Source organism: Sinohyriopsis cumingii, chromosome 1 (genome assembly GCF_028554795.1).
Source record: "Sinohyriopsis cumingii isolate HCF-2022 chromosome 1, ASM2855479v2, whole genome shotgun sequence".
Taxonomy (NCBI): Eukaryota; Metazoa; Mollusca; class Bivalvia; order Unionida; family Unionidae; genus Sinohyriopsis; species Sinohyriopsis cumingii.
This window is the reverse complement of record NC_142961.1, coordinates 31,604,724-31,627,694: the sequence shown is the minus strand read 5'-3', so window position 1 is coordinate 31,627,694 and position 22,971 is coordinate 31,604,724. Positions and strand designations below refer to the sequence as shown.

The window sequence follows — 22,971 nt, the reverse complement described above, 5'->3', positions numbered from 1 at the left end:
ATGGCTTCTATATAACTTCAACATAAGAGTGCACTTGTCCATAGACTTGCATGCACTTTCCTAACAGTATTATGTTCTATTTATAGCAGCTGCCCAAGAAACATGTTGGTTTCTACTTTCAACTTTTGACCTCGGTTTCTATTTATAGCAGCTGTATGGCTTAGTTAGGAGAGAACAGACTGGTTTTCTAACTTTTAATCTTTGCTCTCAGATTCTTTGTTCTAATTCATATCTGGTACAGAACCAGTCTCTAGGTATTTGGCACTAAAAGTCGTCAGATTTATTCTAGTTGATGCATGTGTTAGAGCAAAAATATTTTTCAAATAATATCACAGATGGATTAGGAAAAGACAAAAAACCGATTCAGAGATGAATACTTGAATTACACAATACGTCATTCCATTCTAGGGCAGCTTCATGCCCCTAGTAGGCTCTGTGGAAAGGATTTTAATATTGGTCATGGTGGTAAAACCAAGAAACCTTGAGTTAGCTCGTTTTATTAACTCCAATACTAAGGTAACTTCTATTTTTACAGCAGAACTAAATTGTGGACATGAATTTTGTAAGTGCTGAGGCATTATCTACTGAGTTCTTAATAGAACATGGACTACGCCTATTGGTCCTTTGTTCAAACAGATGTTTCCTGATTCCAAAATTGCAGAAATTATGCATGTGCAAGAACAAAATCATCAAATATTGTTAGGTGTTTAGTAGAAGATACTTCACGTAAAATTGCAGAAGCCATGAAAATTGGGCCGTTTAGTATTGCAACAGACAGGAGTAGTGATTATGATGAAAAAAAGCTGTATCCAGTCTGTGTAAGAGTCTTTGACAACTAAAAGGGCAAAGTCAGAGTGCTCTTCTTTCATAACCAGAAATAACAGTAGATTCCACTGGAGAAAACATTTTTTTATTTGCTTGATAATGCTTTGAATAAACATAAGTTGGCAGAACTGTATGGGGTTTTCAGCTGATACTGCATCAGTGATGACTGAAATTCATCAAGGAGTTGCATTCTATATTTTGAAAAATGTCTCCATCATTGTTCATATCATGTTGTCTCTGTCATATGATGCACCATGCTGCAGGAAAGGCTGCTGATAAATTAGAAGGAGAACTCCTGAAGTATCAAGTTGGCACTCTACCTGACAATGTACTTCATGCAGACAGAGTTATTTTTTTTTCATCTTATTTCCCAGCTAAAAGACCCAGTAACTGTAAGATATAAATTTCCTCTTCTTTGTCAGGTTATAAAAGGAATATTGGTTCATTACCATTCTAATGTTGACTGCGAGAGATTGTTCAGTATTGTTAGCAAAAATAAAACTGAATTCAGATCCAGGCTCTGTAACCCAGCACTTAGTGCTCTGCTGGTGTGCAAAACATTGTGTCAGCTGGTACAAAGTGTTTTGAAATGCAGTATGAGAGTCTGTTGTTTTTTAAAGCCCAAAGTGTGATATACAAAAACTTGAAGCAGTAATTGATGTTAAAAGTCCAGAGGGATAAATAAATCATTTTGAACATATACTCATTGAATTTTTATCATGTTATATGTGGATTACTCTTTTTCTGCTCGGATGCTCTTTTTGTCCATTTGGATTATACTTTTTCTAAAGCCCCTTGGCTGTCAGTGTGATAGGCGGAAGATTTGAATTGTTGGATGCCTAATTTGTACCTAACTTGCTGGAAAATTCCAGACATGAAATTTGACCCTTTATCACACTGAACAGATTTGGGAAGGCCAAATTGAGTAAAAAAAACTTTATTAAAGCTTTTACTATTGTTTTTGATTTAATATTCCTCAAAAAAATTGCCTCTGGAAACCTTGTTGACGCACACATTATGGTCAACAAGTTTTGGTTACCTGACTTGATCTTAAGTAAGGGACCAACACACTCTACCATTATTCTGTAAATGGTTTGTGTGTGTGTGATTTGGATTTTTAACATAGCTTTAAAAAAAAGCTGGAGCATCATGCCGCAGACATGTAGCATGATGTCCCACCCAGTTACATTATCCTGACACCAGGCCGACCATTCCTAAGACTAACCTCTTAATGCTGAGCACCAAGCGAGGCAGCTGTTAGTAGCATTTTTGTAAGTCTTTGATATGACTCGAGTGGGGATCGAACCCACTACCTCCGGCATCCGATTCAGACGCTCTGACCACTAGGCCACCAGAGCGGTGCTAAATGGTTTGTCAAACAGGAGTAGGTTGCAGATGATCCTTAGGTATCTTCTGATCTGGTTTTCCTACCATTTAACAAGTATGACAAGATCTACAGTATTTGAAAATATCACTTTTGATTTTTGGCCAATAGAAGTGAGTCAAGATCTTGTGATAATTCTTATTAATCCAAAATGACCGGCCAAAGGAGTTTCATGGGCCAGACTAAGAATTTCCTGTCTGGAAGATTTTGGAACTACAATTTGATAGTTCACTGACCACTTGTCACCAGAAGGTACCTCGGGAGGTCTCCATTTTCTCATAAGAATTCCATTTTTAATGAAATAACTGACAGGTACTTCTGTGGCATCAGTTTCACTAATGGTCCTTTGAAACAAACAGGAGATCTCAGGATCTTTTTCCTGTTCGATGACAAGTGATTGTCATTTATCACCCTGATTCGAATAAAGAGAATGAGCAGTTAAAAGAGGATCACTGTGATCAATACCTTTTGATGATCCAAACAAGAAGTGAAACTGACCTCATCAAAAGCCTGACTTTCTGATCCAAATGAGGCTTGTCAGTTACAAGTGGATTAACCACAACCTTATCTCCAGCTAGGTCATTGCCTGGAAATAAATGAATGGCCTCAGTGGGGAAAGCAGACACTGTTCCAACTGTCACATGTCCTGAGACTAAGACTGATCATGATAATAATAATAATAATAATAATAATAATAATAATAATAATAATATTAATGATGACTTTATTTAAAGAGGGTAACACAATTAGCTAAGAACTAATCCACCTTGAGGCCCTCATACAAAGGAGTTTATTTATTTAGCTGCATCTTTGAAGCCACTGGATATATTGGGTTTGGAAGAAGGTAATAGAGTGGGCATTTGTAATCTCAACTGGAATACTATTCCAGCGCAAAGTTCCAGAGCACTGGAAACTTATTTTAAATAATTCCTTATTTGGTTTGGGAATTTTATACTGTTTGGTAGACATGGACCGCAGGTGGGGAGTATTGCCAGATAGCCATACTGGAATAGTGATTGTAAATATTCAGGTGTACATTAATTATTAATTTGGCTTTGCTCAAACGTATTTGATCTTTAATAGATATTTTTATCTTACCAGCTAAATTTTCCTTGCTTTCTTTTTGGATTGATATTAGTCCAAATGCTCATTTTTGAAGATGTGCCAGCTTTGCTATGTTTTTATCATTTGAATTACCCCATACTGCATTACAGTAGTCTAGATAGGGTTGTATGTAACTGTTATAAACTGTTTTATGTGCCTTTCAGGGAGAAAATGTCTTATCCTACTGAGAAGCCATAAACTTGAATTGACATTTTTTACTGATCTGTTTGATATGTTCAGTCCATGATAGGTTATTATCTACCAAAACACCAAGTAGTCTATCATGACAGACCATTTGCACATTTGTATCCTTCCATGTCAGACATAGTTCATCACTATTTTACATGTGTTCTTTTTTGCCATGTTGAGATGAGTAATATTTTAGTTTTACCAGTATTTACCACCATGCCATTGCATGTGCACCAGTTTTCCAGTTTGTTTAGGGCATTCTGTAAAGAAATTTTGAGTTCATGCTTTGTGTTCTGGATGTCTGACAATGTTGTGTCATCTGCATAGAGATCTGTAGATGATATAGAGTCCCCTAGTAAAAGTGGCTGGAAATTAATAAATAAAAGAAATAGTAATGGACCTGGAATTGAGCCTTGTGGTACTCCATATCTAATTGTTCCAGGTTCAGACAGAACATTATTTATATAAACATGTTTTTCACTTAAGTATGAAGTAAACCATCTAACTGTGCTTTCATCACATTGGTAGATTTTATGTTTCTTCAAAAGGATTTTATGATCCACCATGTCAAAAGCTTTCCTGAAATTACAAATACAGATCTTATTATTCTGCCTTGGTCAAGAGCTTAAAGCCATTTATCAGTTGGGGAGATCAAGGCAGTCTCACATGAATGTTTCTGTCTAAAGCCTGATTGATTTGGGTGTAACAGCAAGTGTTTGGTTAAATATGATACAAATCAGTCATGGACATGTTTTTCAATCAATTTTGACAAGTTTGGTAGTATTGAGATTAGTTGGTAGTTATCAGCATCATCCTTAGAACCAGATTTGTGAATAGGAGTTACTTTTGCAGTTTTCCTTATTTTGGGGACAGATGAGGTTGCAATACTAAATTGATTATGAATGTTATGCTATTTAAAATAGCAGAGGCAAGAGATTTAATGAGTCATGGACCAATCTGATCCAGTCCTGTAGCTTTCTTGGTATCAAATTCACTGAGACATTTTTTAACAAAGTTTTTTGATACTGGTGGAATAGAAAAACATACCTCCTTAGAGATTTTGCTGCTGCAGAACTTTTTCAGTTCATTAAAGTTGTTTTCTGTCACTGGTTCTTTTAATTTTGTGGTAATGTTGGTGAAAAAATCATTGAAAACATTTGCAGTGTCAGTGTCATCAGTGACTATGGTGTCATTTACCAGAAGTGAGTGAATTTTATTTGTCTGATCTTTGTGTGTTCCTCCAGTGAGTTCATTGAAGACATTCCAAACAGAGTTTGTGTTGCTCATTTTGTTTTCAAGCAATGATTGATAATACGTTTTTTTTAGCTTTTTTAATCATACTTGTTATTTTATTTCTCCATACTTTATATTGTGCATGGTTTCCCATAGCCATGAATTGGTCTCGTGTTTTCGTAGCATCTAGGATTTCAGTAGTAAGCCAGTTAGGTTGGATTTCATTCTTTACTTGATGTACTTTCAGTGGTGCATGCTTAGAGACTACACCCTCAGAACTTCATCAATGACATCCAAATTTTGGATCATATTCCATGAAACTTTATATAGGTCATTGAGAAATTGTTGTTCATTAAAAAAAAATTTGAACGATCTGTAAGTGATAGTTTTGTGTATATTTTTTTTATTTCTTTTGCATTTAACCTTTCTTGTCGAAAAAGTAGGATATTGGTCACTAAGACGAAAATTAGGCACATTAACACAAGCCACATTGTCTGGTAGATTGGTATAAATGTGATCAATAAGAGTGCTTGATTTTTCTGTTACCCTTGTAGGTTCATTTACCAGCTGGACTGGGCCTAATGATTCAGTAAATTCCATCCAATTGTTCCTTATTTGAGTATTGAGAAGGTCCTTATTTATATCACGAAGTATATATGTTTCTTTCTCCTGTGCAAGAACAATTTCCATTTGTTTCAAAAAGTTATCATTCTATATTGCTTTGGTGGAAGGTGGCCTATAAATGAAACCAACTAGGAATGATTTTGCATTATTTTGAGAAATTTCCACCCAGATACTCTCAATTTCATGTGACTCTATGTCAAGTCACCTTTCTGCATATACATCTTCCCTAATGTATACAACACCTCCCCCTGCTGTCTCTCTTTCCCTGCATAATGGTTGATTGTAGCCTTGACAGTGAAATAGATTATCATTGTGGTTAGCATTTAATTTGGTTTCAGTGAGTCATAAAACATTGTATATTATTTTCCTTGGAAGACAACATTAACTTAATCTGGTCTATTTTTCCACTATACCTTGTACATTTAAGTGACTTGTGTTAAAACCTTTTGTATTTGGTTTCATATCAATTATATGTATGTCATCGAGCAATGGGGTACTCACTGAAATTGTCTCCATACTATTATCATTCTGACATCCTATTTCCTATGTTGAATGTTCTTATATATTAGCATCTTCAAAGTCACATACAAAGCCTGAAAATCTGTTAACTTTTGCATCTACAATAGTGTCCATTGAATAGTTAGAGTCAAGAGTCTCATTTGGTTCATTTAGATTTTGTATAAATGAAGCATTGGCATTCTCCTTTTTTGCCAGCTTCCTAGGATGTATTGACAGAGTCTTTGCTTGTGTCCAGATTTATGGTATCTGAAGCACTCAATCAGTTTGCCATGATGGCATACCCGTATCACATGCCCAGTTTCTCCATAGTAGAGACAGTACTTTTTATTATAGTGCCTGAAAAAGGGGGCATACATGTTAATATTTCTCAGTAGTTGAGAGATTCCTATTCTGCTTAACTGAATTTTGTCTTTCTGGTAGAGGCTTCGGTTGACATCCTGGTTGTGAAGAAAGAATGATGTGTATTGTGGAATGTACTGTAGGTTGAAGTTTTCACATAGGTCAATTATCAGATGATTGATTTCTTTCACCCTGGTGTCCATACGAGGAGGTAGTCCTGATATAATTATTTTACATGTTTATGGGCTGCAATACCTAGCAGCATACAGTAAACTTCCAAAATCTGTTCTGATTTGATGTAGTGACCTTCCATCACTGGCATCATTTCCAAATATTAAAATAATAATTTGGTTAGGTCAGTATTCATTATTCTGTCCATGAAGTTGTCGAGTTTTGCACCTCTTAGAGTATGTACATCTGTTTTAAGAAATCTCCTTGGTATTATAATTTTCAATATTGAGGAGCCAGTTATTAGAGTCCTTTCTTTTCTGGCTTGTGGTTTCATGTGTTGGAGCTAATCGAGCTGATGTTGACACATTTGTCTGAGCACTGAGAAATGCAGTTGTTGGTGCAGGCAACAGACTTGTCTGAGCTGAGGGCCATGGGTGTACACTTATTGCTGTTGCAGATGTGACACATGACTGAGAGGGGGGTATTGTTGTTGGCAATGCAGGATTACTTTGGGTATCAGTGCATGGTCATTTTACATTTTCTTTTGGCAGATATTGGGATTCTTTGTGTCGGAGCATCTGATATTGTTTCTCTTTGGGAGTCCGTGGGAATTGCTGTTTCACATGAGGTTACTTGCTCATTAATCTTTCCCTGTGCTGACTTAATAGCATGTAAATGTAGTTTTAATTCTTCAAGTTGGGCCTCCAAGTTCCTAATTGTTGTTGATGTACACATATGGAGAAATCATTATGGTTTAAGTCATTATTGTAATGGTCATGATTTATGGAGCTTGTAATTGCCTGACACTCTGGAGGGTGTTAATTTTATTGCCTGAGTCATCTAGGTCAAAGACTTTAGGAGCTGTTTCATGTTTGGTACTACATCTGGTGTAGATGTCAGCATATGACTGCCTTTAGCATGGGTATTCTCATCCTGTCTACATTTACAGAAAATATGATCTAACCATGTGAAACAGTTCAGCCCCTGTATGTGTAAGACACATGCTGTTTTATATAATGTAGCTGTCACAGTATTTTTCTCTTTTGCTCTGTAGATAGTACCATTTTGAACACTTGAACTACATAAGTCATGCAAGGTTCTGAATCCAGTATCTGTTTTACAAACTCAAACTTTTGTGGATCTATATGCACAGTGACACTGTATTTATTATGTTTGACCCTCAGGGATTCTGGATAAATGTCAGCCATATTGGATAACTACAAATCATCATCTGTACCACTGTTTTCATTTTCACTCTGTACATTACTTTCCTGCATGGGATTATCTGTGTGGTCTGATCTTCTGGTACATCAGACATACTAAGGCCAGAGAATGGTGCAGAAAAGGTTGAGCTAAGTGTGCTGAGTAAGGAACCTACAAGGCTGGTATTTAAATATGTTTCCATGATTCTGATATTTTCAGCTTGTTCATAACAGTGATAGAAAGTATAATATGAGATCCTTATATATAGCTAGCACATAGCCATAAACTTTTGAAAAGGAAACTTGCATAATGTGTTTGAGTTGGTATCATCTGAAGTTCAGATATGGTAGATGTAGTTCAATTTCAAATTAATCAACTTCATTAGCCATCTTGGATAACCTAAAATATTTTGTTTTGAACATGTTTCCAAATTCACTTGAATAAATGAAAATGTGCACATTATATTTCACTGACATTAACTTAATATTGTTGTAAATCCACAGTATAAATTATGGCAATAGGTATTAGCATTTGTTGCAAGATAGCTGGGTTGGATTTCAGATTTTCAACAGAACACTTGATGGTAATACAAATACAATGTTTAATGATGAATGACTTGAATGGGAAAAGAATTATGATTAATATATGTGTGTATAAGATCTAAATGTTGGACAAATTAACATAATCTGCACAAACCTAATAAAGCAACAAATGAAAATACAAATAAATGACTTTGCACAGTACAAGGACAAAGGTGAATGATTCACAGTGATTTCACAATACAAAAAGAATGTTGTGTGTTACTCAGATAGTAAAAGATGTGGTACTTTACTCATATAGTAAAATGTATTCACTCAACGAGTGAAAAGATGAGATATTTTACTCAAATAGCAAAATGATGAAAACAAAGGGACAGATATACCAAATATCTTTACTATCCCAAAACACTGGGTATTACGAACCCCCCAAAATTAGCCCACAGCTAAAAGATTACATGTATGGAGTTTCACACTCTGTCACCAGCACACCTAGCTACCAGTCACACTGGTCAATCAAACAGTCAGTATTCCAGGTAGTCACCGACCACCATTCAGTTCCTTGGTCAGTCAAGCAATCAGCACCCACCAATTGGTCAGCAATGCCTGATCACCTGCTACTCAACCAGTAACACTGTTAACTCGGCTCTACGGCTGCTATGGTTCAGCATTACAGCTGCTGTGGTCAACTTCTATGGTTAGCTCTTCAGCTGGTACCACGTCGACTCCGATCAGCTGTACAGCTATGACTCCAGTCAGCTCTACAGCTGCGACTCTGATCAACTGAAAATACATCTAACACCAAGAATTTTGCATGACACGGACATATATGATTAATGATGTTAAATGTGGTAAGTTATACAGATTACATTATCAGCACAATAATTACAAAACAACAAACAGGTTCAGAAGTGAACCTACCTGTGCCTGATAAGAATCCTACGGTACTAAACGAGTCTAAAGAGCTCTCCATTACGGATCACTGCCATCTCACCTCTGTATGCGAGGGTTCGAGTCTTGGATTCGGCCAATGTGGGTATGTGAGAAAGTTTGCCAGTAACTTTTCCTGGGTAGGTGGTTCCTTCCGGTGTTTTCCTGGGTTCTTCTCCACCATTAATACTGGCCGCCATGTATAGCCTATCGTGTGCTGGAAAAGGGCGTTAAACCCCACAACAACAGCAACAACTAAACGTTTCTTAAAAATGCAACTTTATGTTGCTAATATAAATCTCTTACTAAGTCGCAAACAGGAATAGAAAATATTTGCATTATACTACATAAGCCATAGCTACATAGAAAATATACAAAAGTAAACATGATAGTACAATAGTTATAACTTATACACAAGAAATTAATAAATAACTTGCATACCTCTACAGCTGAAGATGTGCAAGTCCTTAAAGTAGACTGCTCACTGACAAGATGTTCTGTAATGTGTAGATTTAGTCTTACAGTGAGACATTTATACACAGACGATGTCGCCATACATTGTCTGTGTGCTGAAAGTATTTGGTTCTTCCCATCAAAAGCACTTTGCACGTACATGCGGCATAGGATGAACCGAGCTCACTGTTTCAAAATATTTTACACTATACATAAATCACCCTCTGGTATTGTTGTACACAAAAAACGAAACCCAAGTACATGTATTTAATAAATAAAATAATTTATACAATTCCATGACATTAGCATATTTAACACCAGTTTTTACACCAAGTTCATTGAATAATGAGTGAAGCTGTATTAGAACTATCCATACATGGCAGCCATCTTGTTCTTCCCAAACAAAAATTATGTAAGAGTTCTTGTCTAAGGATGAAGTACTTGAATCTGAAATTGTATTGACTAGGTACACCATAATCACTAATTCTTTCTTAATTTACGTGCATTTAATTATTGTGTTTGAAAATGAAATGTTTTACTTTGAAAAGTGCTTGAATTTCCAGATGAAACATTTATAAAAATGATGATTGTGTAATCATACTGAACATGACAGCTTGTTGGAACAATTCGTGTCTTAGCTCTAACACCTAGAAGACTCACTGTAAATTAAAAGTAAATTCAAATGGTATTAACATAAACACTTTTCAGCCATTTCTAATAATTCATATTGGTAACTATCAAAAGATCGCTGACCAGTAATATCAATAGCAATGTGTGTGACATTGTACACTCACAAGCAACCTGACATGGTTGAAACAATTAAGGTCTCTGCTTCAACAGTTAGAGAGCTATCACTATAAATTATAAGCAGATTCAAATTGTCTTTACATTTCCAGTCATATTCCATGATATTTTCAGCATATATTCCATGCTTCCAGTGAACTATTAAAAGACCAAACTAATTTTTTATATGGCATACTTTGTTCATGAGTATTCATGGCATCCTCAGCACTGGTGATGGGTCAGTTGAGAAACAGGTAGGAACTATTGCTGTTATGCATTTGTTTTTCAGTCACATCATTCTGGTTTTTACTCAAGTTTAAAGCTGTCAAAGTTACTATGCATTTGATTATGAAAGGATTTTTTAAAGTAATTTTTGTATAAGAATGTGTTTTGATAACTTGGTTCTAAACAGTGAAAATATAGTATTAAATGTGAAATTAGCATAATCATTATCTTATTGATTGTAATTATTAAATAGTCCAATGTACATTCCAGGAATCACAAACATCCCAGTCAATAATGGAGCTTAGAACTGCAGCCAAGACAATGTCAGTATCTCACCTGGAGGACTCTGTAGCACAAACTTATCAACCATTAATAGAAGCATCTAAAAAAATCCCACTAGATTACTCCACTGATTCAGCAACAGGCATCATGGGTCTTCCAAATAATAATTTGCATCATAAAGAGACTTCTAGTACTCAGGAAGTGTCAAGGAAGGCACCGAAGTTAAAGAGTACCTATCTGAAGGAGACATTGAAATCACCAAATAATTCATTGCAATCATCTGTGTCTGTTATTGCACAGAACTCAAATGAAGGAGAATTAACAATGAAGAGCAATGTTGTAGAGGACAAAACTGTACATATTGTTGAAGTTGTGAGTAAACCACCATCACCGAAAAGTTCACATAGAAAATATTCTGTGTCAAAAACTAACATAAGAGTTAATATGATTGAATCAGTTTCCACAGCACCTGGTTCCATGACTGTGAATGTCAGTAAGGAACAAGCTACAGATCTTCAGAATTCTCAAAATATAACACAGAGAAGAAGTAGGACAAGATCAAAATGTTGCAATTCTGCAGCTACATGGAACAAGTCAGTAGATAAACCAAATTCTGGGGATGGCAATTCTTTTCTTATAACTAAGAGTTGCAGCAAGCAGTTTGGAGAAAAGAAAAAAGAAACAGGGAGAATGGAAGTCAACAAGCTATCTGAAATAGTAAGTGCATCTGTGCCAGACTCAACTGAAGACAGATGTTCTTCACAGGTAGAAGGGGCGGATGAAGGACCATCATCATCCCAGCCTATTGATGTTGGTGGAAACACGACAGGTTCTATAGTTAGGATAGAAAATCCTAGCAGTTTGAATTCATCTGTCAGCTTCAACAGGACAAGAAAAAGGTAAAGAATTCTACTAAATTTAGAAACTTTTCTGGGGTAGAATATTCAAAGTAGACCAAAGTGGGGAAAATTTATGTGGGATTTTAAATTTTGTTTTCATTAGTGTAGAACAGAATTTCTGGCAGATTTTAGCTCACCTGGCTGAAAGCTAGTGAGCATATGGTATGGCCCTGTATCCATTATGCATCATGTGTCTGTCCTTTAATCTAGCTGTTTTAAACTTCTAAAAAAATCACTGGACCAGTTTTGATAAAATGTATCTCAGAACATGCTTGTGTGAAAAACTTTCAGCTTCTGCAGATGTAAGTCTCCCATGAGGTATGGTCACCAGTACTGAAAATAATAAATAGCCTTTAAACAACTACTTTGCATGAACAGAATTTTATCAAATTTATGGGGAAAATAACATCTTGGTATGAATATCTTTAAAATTTATATAAATGATCATCATCCATTATGACTAAAAATAGAAAAACCACTGTTTCTAAAACTGTAAACTGCTTCTCAAAATGCACTCAGCAGAATCAGACCAAAGTTGACAAAAGCATTCTTTTTTGAAAGTTTTTCAATTTTATACCAATTATGCCAACACTCAAATAGGGCTGTTATTAGTAAAATAGAAGCACATATAAACAATTTTATCTTGAAATAATGATTATAGACTGTACCCAACTTTGACATGAATTACATTGTGATGCTGATGTGCCATCAAATATTAAGATACAGAAAACAGAAACTTGGAAATGATTGTTTTCATAATGGATGCAGTTAAGAGCATTGGAATAAATTTTAATGAATGCATTTTACTGATCCATACTTTTGTGCCAGCTTCTCTTCCATTTGACTCAGGCAGATGTCAGCCAGTTGATAGATCTCAGGCTCACATGGGCCTCCTGTTTAATGACATATACCAATTGGTGATTCTGCATTTTGACTCCTTGGATAAAATATTTGGTCATTTGCCAATGTATAAAAGATGTGATATTAGCAGTTTTCTCTCAGTGTAGAAAACCCAGCTGTGTGTACCAAAAAATTAATCACATAATGTCTTCAGTGGGTGAAGAACCAGTGTTCCTGGCAACGGATTTTCAAGATGGTGAATATTGCCAGTTCATACGTATAACAACATGAAACTGATCATTTGAACTTTAATTTGTAATAATGAAAGCAAAATAATTTTTAATATAGAATTTTTTTAAATACAGATAATCCTATTTTGGATGACCACCTGTAATTTATGACCAGATTTATTGTTTTGTTTTTTTTATTATATAAATACACTATCATGAGTGACTACATGGAGAACACAACCAGTAATGATGATTTTTATGCAGAATATGCATTTTGACACTGCAATGAATGACCAAATATGCAAAAATAGATATAGACACAAGTGACCTTGATGTAATCCTTTTGTAAACATGACTGCTTAGAAGTGTCTGCAGGCAAGTGCAGATTGTTTTATAAACAACACTGCTGTAAACAACCATATCACAAAAAAAAACACCACTGACCTTTATTTAATCCTTTGAACTATGACAACTTAAAAAGTAAGGAATGTTCTTAATAAAACAAAAAGTAAATGGGATGGATAACAGTTGCATAAATTGTGCAGGTCATGCAACTAGTGTCATTTGTTATAGATTGTAAACCCAACAAACTGTTTCAAACGGAATAGTCATGGATGTACATAATTCAGAGGTTTGTATTGTTTCTTTATCTTTTGGGAAAACACACACACTGTTGGTACTGTCCTAATGAAAAATCTCTTAAGTGGCATAATTGTAGCAGTTGAAAGTTTAATTTATCATTGGAGTTAATCCTTAATGCCTGGGATGAAAGTAGGTCTTTATCTTTATCTTTAATACTTGTAAGTGATAATTATTTTACAAAGGTTTTACCCAAAACTGTTAGCCTGTGAGCCATACAAATAGGGATCAAACAACTTGGTTACAGCACTTAAATCTATCGAATCCCCCTCCTCTGTGAACCTTCACTTTTGACTCTTTGATATTTTAGTGTAAAGGGTCAACAGATCCTATCAATTTTTAAATCTATTGAGAATCCTGTTTCTTCTTTTCTTAAGAAAAGACTTATTTAAGTTAATATAAATTAATAAATCTTATTCGTAAGGGTGAAATGTGAGTGGAGTATTGTTGGCATGTGTATTGTAAAACCATTCAAAATGTCATATCTTTGTACATACAGTGCTTGGCATTTAAATAATTCTCTTTCCATCTATCCAGTGCTGCAGAATGTTTTTCATATCTATTACAAAGTTGTTTATTTGAAACTTCCCAGCATTAAAGTTTTGGGAAAGATCTCTAAACTTTCCCTATTGTCTTCAAGTGAATTAACTTACTTTTTCTTCTAAAGTATTAATTCTCTGTTTGCGTGATGACTTTAAAGTTTTGTAATGATTTATTCCTATGTTGCTAATTGTACAGTACTGTACTTGAATTATGCAGACAAAACTGTTGTAGAGCAGACAAAATACCTTTTTTGTACTGTCACATGATTTTTTTGGTCTTTGTCTAGAACTCTGTTTTGTTTAAGGTTAATTTCTCTGTGTTAAACCACAAAATCTTATTTAGCTTTTGCTGACCATGTCATAATCTTGACAATTATGTCAAGTCATAATCATCAAAGAAAAAACCTCAACTGCTGTGTGAAGCCCAAAATATTGCTGATCCCAGTTCCTGTAAACATTCGCATTAATGTTATAATATTAACCCTGGTGGTAGATGTACTTTAGCCAACACTTCTTTCAGTAACAACAATTGACTCTGGGAAACAGACATCTGGAAAGATAATTGGATTACTTACCTTAACCTATGCATTAAGTAGTTGTTCTGGAAACATATTAATAATAAAATATGGCCACTTGTGAGGGGTAAATTTGAATTTTTTGCACTAATATGCTGTCCAATGGATATGTTAGAGGGGTGGCATTTCTTTTGGAGTACTTTTGAACACAAACTTGTCAGTGTCTAGGTATTCTGACCATAAAAAGTGGGTGGCTGCTGGTTGCGGGGGGAGGGGGGGCTCATTTATGAAGGGGACCACAGTATATGTACTTATTATCTTCAAACATAAATGTATATCTATATTGCTACAAAGGTATTTTCAGATGAATGCATTATGTTGTTCTGATTATTGATTATAATCGATCATCAATTGGTTGAGTGAACCAGTAAGATAATCAGTTGTGAAACTCCATAATTGATTGTGTGTAAAGGGAGACTACATCTGTTTAGTTGCATGCAGAACACAAATGTTGGTAAAATTCTGTGTAAATGGTAAGCTTGCAAGGGCTTTCAATCCACTAAAGTTGATCTCAATTATTTATTCCCTTCACAACTTACAAATATAAAACCATACCATATTCTGTAGGTGCAAACTTTCATAATTAGGAACATACAGTCATGATTACATGATTAAGTGGTTAAATTGTTGAGTTAATAAATTTCAGCAAATTTTGAATATTTGTTTCAGCTTAAACGTAAAATCCTTTGTAGTATTTGTAAATAATAACAAAGAAGAAATCCATGTCCCTCTGTACTTTAAATTACAGACACATCACATATGAATGAAAGGGTTTTGTGGGATTGCAAGTGTATTTCAGTTAAATAAGACTGATCAGCCATAAAATGTTGCTTACATTTAACAAAAGTTGTAGAACAAAAATAACACAATTGAAATAATTGTAACAATTTTATCAGGTTAAAATATGTCATTAAAAGAGATTACTCCTGTACATTTATTAAGATTTTGAACTCTTGAGCAAAGATATAATTGTATAGCAAACAAAAATTAAAAGTTGCTCTTAGTAACTGATAATAATCAGTTATCACTTGGTTAAGTGGAATTGATTATTTGATTATGAATTTCTGACTGATTGCCATTACTAGAATGCATGCAATATTTTAACAAGAACTGTGAATAAAGAATACAACATTGTGCAGTACTTTTCCTTTTTAAACATCTAAATTTCAACCATTGAAACTGGTCCATTGCACAAACCTGTTATGAGTCAGCTTTGTGTGTGTGTCTGTGGTATAGTGGAATGTCTCAAGACAGGTTTTACTGTAGCCTCAGAATGAAAATGCACACGACAAGCTTGTACCACACAAGTCTCATCAGCAATGGAAACATTTTTAAAATGATCTCTTAGAGGTAATGATATCATTATATAGTATTTTGGCAGAGTGTATAAGATGCAGTACCTTCTTAAATTTTATATTCGCTGTTTTCACAAATAAACTATTTTATGTCTTGGAAAAGATGAGTAGATGGAAATAAAAGATGATGATTGATTGCTCCAAATTAATTGCAACATTCACTTTCAGTCAGCAGCAGCCATTCATGTTATTGATGCATCATCTTGGTTTCATGAATTCTTGTTTTAACATAAATATATTTGTTATACTGTTTCAGACTCTCTTTCAATGCTATGGAGGAACAAGAAAATTCAGCAGCGACAAGCAAGAAATCTGCACCCCCAAAACGGTATAATTCTCTTTCGAAAACTTTTTATACCCCTGCTCTAAAATGCAGATTTCAAAGTTTTCATAAAAAAACTACAATTTTCTCTAGGAAATTTAAGATGTATTTTGGTTACTGTGTGGATACATAGTGTATATCATACTAACTAAATGTGTGGCCCCGAGTGGCCGAATGGTCTACAGCGCTCTCCATTACGGATCACTGCCATCTCACCTCTGTCTGCGTCGGTTCGAGTCTCGGATTCGGCCAATGTGGCTATGTGAGAAAGCTTGCCAGTAGTTACTCGTGGGTAGGTGGTTCTTTCTGGGGGTTTTCCCGGGTTCTTCCTCCACCATTAATACTGGCCGCCATGTATAGCCTATCATGTGCTGAAAAATGGCGTTAAACCACACAACAACAACAACAACTAACTAAATGAATTACAATGCATATTGTAACTGGACTCTGGCAAAGGATGTAATCTGGATTATTATATTGTTTTGTATATATATTTTGATTTTTTTGTTTCTTAGTTTTAAAATGACTTTTATTTCATTACATGCTATTGTAACGTAACATTGTATGATGGACTTGACCTTGTCCAAAATTGAGTTCATTTATGCTTGACCTGATTGACTTTTTTAAATTTCATTTTGTGTAAGCAACTAACACATAGCTAAATTATTCTTTCTGTGTATGGGCCTAATATCAGGATAAATATTAATCGAAGAAGTAAATATGTTTATCTGGGTCTAAGTTTTGGAATTTCCTGAGTGTAATCCAGGTTATGGTTTTGATTTTGTAAACATCAGGATCATTCTAGAAGGTTATTTTCCATTAGGTAATGTTTTTGTTTTTTTTAAATATAGAAAATGCTAATTGTAACCTGGTGTCAAGTAGAGAACTATATAATCTTATGATTGTGAGGACTTGGTCATTCATGCTTTAACATCTAGCACATTCAAGTTGGATTATGTTGTGTCCAGATGGATGAATTATATTTCATCGAATTATTGAATTCAGGTGATTATTTTCTCTGGAAATGCAAAAGTGATCTAATAAAATTCTTGGATAGAGACATTCACAGGAATTTATACTGAATTCAGACCTGAAATTATATTACTGTGATTCAACAAAAGGCTGTTGAAACATCAACACTCTATAAGCTATAACAGTCATGTCATTGTCTTCAGTTTTTGGATTTCTTTCGGAATTGTACAAGACTTTCAGTGATTAGGACTTTTAATTCTTGGACTATTTTGGGATTTAATTTGCAATACCATAAGTTCTTTTTTCTTATTTTCACTTTCTTTTCTGGGAAATAAATTATTTGAAAATTTTTACAAAGCATGTTGTCTTTCACTCTTTTCTGTTACTTATTTTAAGAGCATAGACTCGTAACAATATAGTCTCCTAATTGATCTAAAGTATTCAAAATTGCATTGATTTGCAAAAAGCTACTTAGCAATAGTGACTGTGCTTAAATAAAATTGGCAGCATTTACCTTTCTTCCTCTAGAAGGGCATATCTGGCAGATGTTTATATGAAAGGAGTGCATGTACACCATTTTTGTAAATATGAGAGCTGCATACTTTGCTTCAGGAATATTTTTCTCATACTTCAAATGGTTGATTTTATGAAATTTGGCAATTGGTGAAATGCGGTTATCAAATTTAGTCAGTTGTTATGACTTGAATTTTATGCTACTCTTACTTTAGTTATATTTCATTAGCCAGATGATAGATTTAGGAATTTGTGCCATATACAAAATGTTTCTTGTAGTGGAATCCCATTTTTAAATGAATAGAGCTTTTCATTTTAGCACCTCTGATGGCCAGAAGCATTCTGCAGAGGAAAAATTCCAGCTTTCAATATACACTAGAAAGTCAGTTCCTTCCGTGTATGAAAATATTGCGGAAGAGTCAGATACCAGTGAGACATTTTTGACACTGGCTGCCATGTCCCAAAAGTCACAACAGATTCAGACTGCACCTTCTGTCACCTTAGAGGATGAGTTTGACATTGTTGATGATGGATTCGTTTTCAAACTGTCTTCTGATGATGAGGGCAAGAGCAAAGGAAGGAATGGCACAAAGAAAAACTTGCCTAAGAAGGACAAGAAATCTAAACTGAACAGAAGTGCAAAGACAAAAGTTTTAGAACATGAGGTTCATGGTACTGTTTCTATGGCGACCAGTACAGATGATCAAAATAATGTTGATAAAGCTACAGATATGAAAATTGCTACATCAAAAAGAAAAGGAATGGTGAAAAATGCTACATCAAGAAAAACATCTAATGTGGAAACAGAAACTTTTTCAAAAGAAATTGCTAATGAATGTTCCCAGCAAGTAGAAGTAAATCAAGTGTTGAATTCTGTGAACAATAATGATGCATCAGTTAGGCCAAGAAAAAAAAACAAAAGACAAGCAAAAAGCAAAGGAATGTCTGTTGAAGAAGTGACAGAGGTTTCTAGGACTGATGGGGCTTACAAAAATAAATCATCCAGTTCTGTAAAAAAATCAAAAAGTAAAAGAGGCAGTCATATGAAGAATAAAGCATTGAGTTCAGGGAATACTCTCATTGACAACGTCTCCAGTATCTCAGAAAAACTGAAGACTAATGCAGAAGAAAATGTACACTCTTCACCTAAACAAGGTACATTGTCACCAACTGGTACAGAATTTCAAAATGATAATCAAAGCACAACGAGGAAGAGAAAAGTTGATTCCACTGTGGAAAAGATGGATAATAGTAGTCCAAGTATAAAGCAGAAGGCTTTGGAGGCTCAGTCATCTCCTGTTAGCAAACTGATTACTTACAAAATGGCTCCACTTGATGACATTGGGACAAAGAAAGCTGAAAAGTTGATGACAGAGCATGCCACAAAGAAAGGAAGGAGAAAGGAACTTGTTTCCAAGATAAAAAGAGAAAAAAGAATGAGAAAGATGCAACAGAAACAACTTAAGAGTATTAAAAATAACAATGTTAAAAGAGGTAATTTCTATTATATAAATAATTTAAATTAGTCTCCAGTCTTACTTGATTGACCCTATAGTATGGGTGAGCAGCAGTAACTCATTTGGTAGTAAAGCTGGGTACCACAAAAATTGTATACAACATTACATATACCTTAGTATTTCTGAACATAACAGAGATATGTACCATGGTTTACTGCAATTATATTAGGGACTGACAATTTAATTTATTGGGGCAGGGCCTGCCATTTTTTGTAATATAGCAGTAGCATGAAAAATATTTATAAAAAAAATAAAAAAGCCACCCACCCATATTGAATGGCCAGCATCTTATAGTCAGTGAATGCACTGTGTCTGTGTTAATTGTTATATAAGTTGTCAACTGAAAATTGTAACTATAATGAGATAATTAGCTAACACCCTTTAAAAGAAGTGCTGACATTATAGAATTTGTTGATAAAAATAGGAAGTACTGGCACTGAAGCCTACAATTGACTAGCTATATTATTGATATAATAATAGGCAGGGAAACTTTCACTGGGATGCCAAGAGCAGTGCAAGATATTTATCAGAGAGGGTCATTAAACATAAAACACTCCACAAACAAGAAAATGTTTAGTGGTATTGAGAAATTACATAATATTCACACAAACAACAATTGCTCTCCTGACAATCTTAGGATGATTCAGTCTTACAAGCAATATAGGTGCTTAAACACATTAATGAATAATAGTAAATAACTTTTAAAAAAATGACATTTTCTGCAAACTTTTTTAACAGATTTGGAAGGAACCAATATCTTTCACAACATCCCATTTGGCCATTATACTGGCATAATGGTCACATGTTAAACATGAAAATAAACATTCATATATATAGTTATATCTGTAAACACCACTCAGTGGCTAAAGTGGTTAGAGCATCTTCCTCGGATGTGGGAGGTCATGGGTTAGAACAATAGCCGAGTCATACCAAAGTATAAAAAAATGGTACTAACAGCTGCCTTGTTAGGCGCTCGGCATTAAGAGGTTAGTGTTAGGACTGGTTGGCCTGGTGTCAGGATAATGTCACTGGGTGGTACATGATGCTACATGTCTGCATTATTATGCCACAGTGCTTGACATCGCAGTAAATTGCAATATTGCAGACATCGTAGCAATATGACTGAAAAATTGTGTGTGTGTGTGATTTATATTTTTTAAAGTAGCTTTAACAATGTTTCAGTCATATTGCTACAATGTCTGTTGCTACAGTGTCTGCAGTGTGACAGTTTATAGTGATGTCTAGGACTGGGGCATCATGCCGCAGACATGTAGCATGATGTCCCTCCCAGTCACATTATCCTGACACCAGGCTGACCATATTATATATAAAATTCATCATCATGATTAAATTCAAATATTTTCATGTGCTTTAAATTTGCTAAGAATTATGCTAGAATATTTGAATCTTAGAGCTCATGTAAGTGAAAACGTGATACATGGTGGTCATTGCTTTGATGGAAATAGCATAATTATTGTCAATAGTTTTGTTGAAATTTAGATAAGGTCTTTTAATTTTGACTTAGATTCAACTTATATAATGATATATATGCACTCAAGCTTTATTTTTAAGTACCTTTTGGCTTGAGTTAAATTATATTTCACAAAAAGCTTTGTTAATATGGTTCAGTTTGTCTTTTTTGCAGTTATCCAATTGAAGTTTCATAAACAGTAGCCTTTATGCATCCATCTCTCTGTCTTTCTCACTCTCTCTCAATATTCTGGTGAAGTTCTGATTCTTTTAAACTTTGTCATTTTCTAACTTGAATATATTAAAAATGTTAGATGTGAATGTAGAAAATGTACTTTTTTAAAATTCAGGTTTATTTCAATAATTGTGTTAATAAAATTTTCCAGTGACACCCATGAAGAGTAAAGCTACAAATTTTTTGAATGCAGTTGAAAGTGCTTGCCATATGGTTGGTGATCCAGTTCAAGGCTCATTTAACAGCACACGACTCTCAATCTCAAGACAAGCATTAAAAACTCCTGTTACCAGTAATGCACATGCTTCACTGAATGGTAAAGCTTGTTTACTTTTTATACCACACATTTATTTTTCTGTGTATTGAAGTAAGAGGAATTTTGAAAATACGCATCTTCACCAATGTTCTTTGTATGTAGAATAATGGACATTTCTTTTGTCAATTTAGTAACTCTTATACAACTTGTGTCTATTTGAGTATCAGCCAAAGTCATGTTTTTCTTGATAAAAAAATTATATTAAGGCATAAGTACAGTGAAACCTCTCAAGATCTAAATCTCTGGGATCAAATTAAATTGTTTTTTTTTAAGGAGTTTTATATATCATCAAAAATTAGGATTTCATTGCATCTGTGTTTTTCTGTGTTGGTTCTTCTGAATATATAGTTGTTTTAAAAGACTTCTTATAAAGTCTAGTTGGTCCATAATGAAAAATTTGTCAATCTGGTATCAAACAAAGCCCCACCTCTTCCTGTTACTCCAGAATGCATACGGTCTTAACTTTTGCTAAAAGACTTCTTATGTCAAGCTGGTATTAAATAGAAAGTATTTAAATCTGACCTCCAGTATGAAATTATTTTTGCTACTTCTTCTAAATGAACACCTAAAGTGGAATAGACTTTTCGCTAAAAGAATCCTGTAATAGTTAGCAGACATGATTTTTCTCCGTTTTAAAGCGGAATTCTGCTTTTCTCCTGGCCCAATCAGATTTTTCTTGATAATGTCTGTTTTTTAAATCATCTCTGATCCGGTTTTTAAAAAAAATGGTCTGTCTGCTCCCATACCACAACAACCCTTGTAAAGTATTTGTTCCATATATTAGTTAGCACACGACTCTCCAAAAGAGTATTCTGATTGGTCAAAGGTTTAAATTCATTCAGTGAATCTTCGTATAATGGAAACTGATGACAATGGAAAGAAGAAGCATGCTTGCAAAACATGGTGTCCTGAGTTGTTGAGAGAGACCATGACACAAAAAGTTTAGATAAAGGTGTAAAAAATGTATGGAAATGGGAATGGCTGGAGCGAAAAGTTGGCGAAAATTTTGTTGATCAGTTTATTTAAAAAACTATCCATCAGAGGACTGTCATTTTGTCACCTCTGCAATAAAGATCTGAATTACGGTAATCACGGAAGAATTTGGAACAGCACCTACAAAAGAAACAGCATATGGAAAAATTGAAGCTCAGAAGGCATCTGGAAAAAGTGCAAATAATTGCTATAAGAAGAAAGATTTCTTGCATGAGAGAACAGATGTAGCCCTCTGTCAGAATATGCACACTGCATGTCACCAAGCACCAGCTTGAAAAGATAAAGGCTCTCATTGAGAAGGATAAGAAACAACTGCACATTGAGCCAAAAAAGTCCGTGGTGACAAAAAGGAAGGCTAAAGAAATCTTTGCCAAAGCTGCAAAAAGAGCTCAACTGGCATATCAACAGGTTGTGTCCAGTGGAGAAAAAGACAAGTGAATGTATGGGATTATTTGTATATAGTTAATACACTTGGGTGTTTATTTGACAAATTTGTTATGAAAAGAGAGAAGTATGATACATTACTACAAAAACTGAGAAATTATTGTGACTTAATTACGATGTGAACACTGACATGCACATGAAATAACTGCATCAATAGTATTGGAGAACAAATTCATGTGACTATAAATATTGTGAAATTATTGAACTCAAGTTGAACATTTTTGGTAAGTTATTTAATTTTTCATATGATTATTTTGGTTTATTTTATGATCATAAGTTACACCAGGAGCAGTTTTTTATGAGTGTAAA

General features: G+C 34.5%; 1 protein-coding gene across 1 annotated transcript in view; it reads left to right on the top strand.

The window, feature by feature from the left end:
• Positions 1 to 22,971, top strand: part of LOC149806645 (uncharacterized) — a 108,964-nt gene that overhangs the window by 32,913 nt on the left and 53,080 nt on the right. Inside the window, exons 11-14 of the mRNA XM_089956069.1 lie at positions 10,789 to 11,699; positions 16,137 to 16,208; positions 18,007 to 19,181; positions 21,061 to 21,225. Of these exons, the coding sequence (XP_089812195.1) occupies positions 10,789 to 11,699; positions 16,137 to 16,208; positions 18,007 to 19,181; positions 21,061 to 21,225 (2,323 nt within the window). The remainder of the gene's footprint in view (positions 1 to 10,788; positions 11,700 to 16,136; positions 16,209 to 18,006; positions 19,182 to 21,060; positions 21,226 to 22,971) is intronic.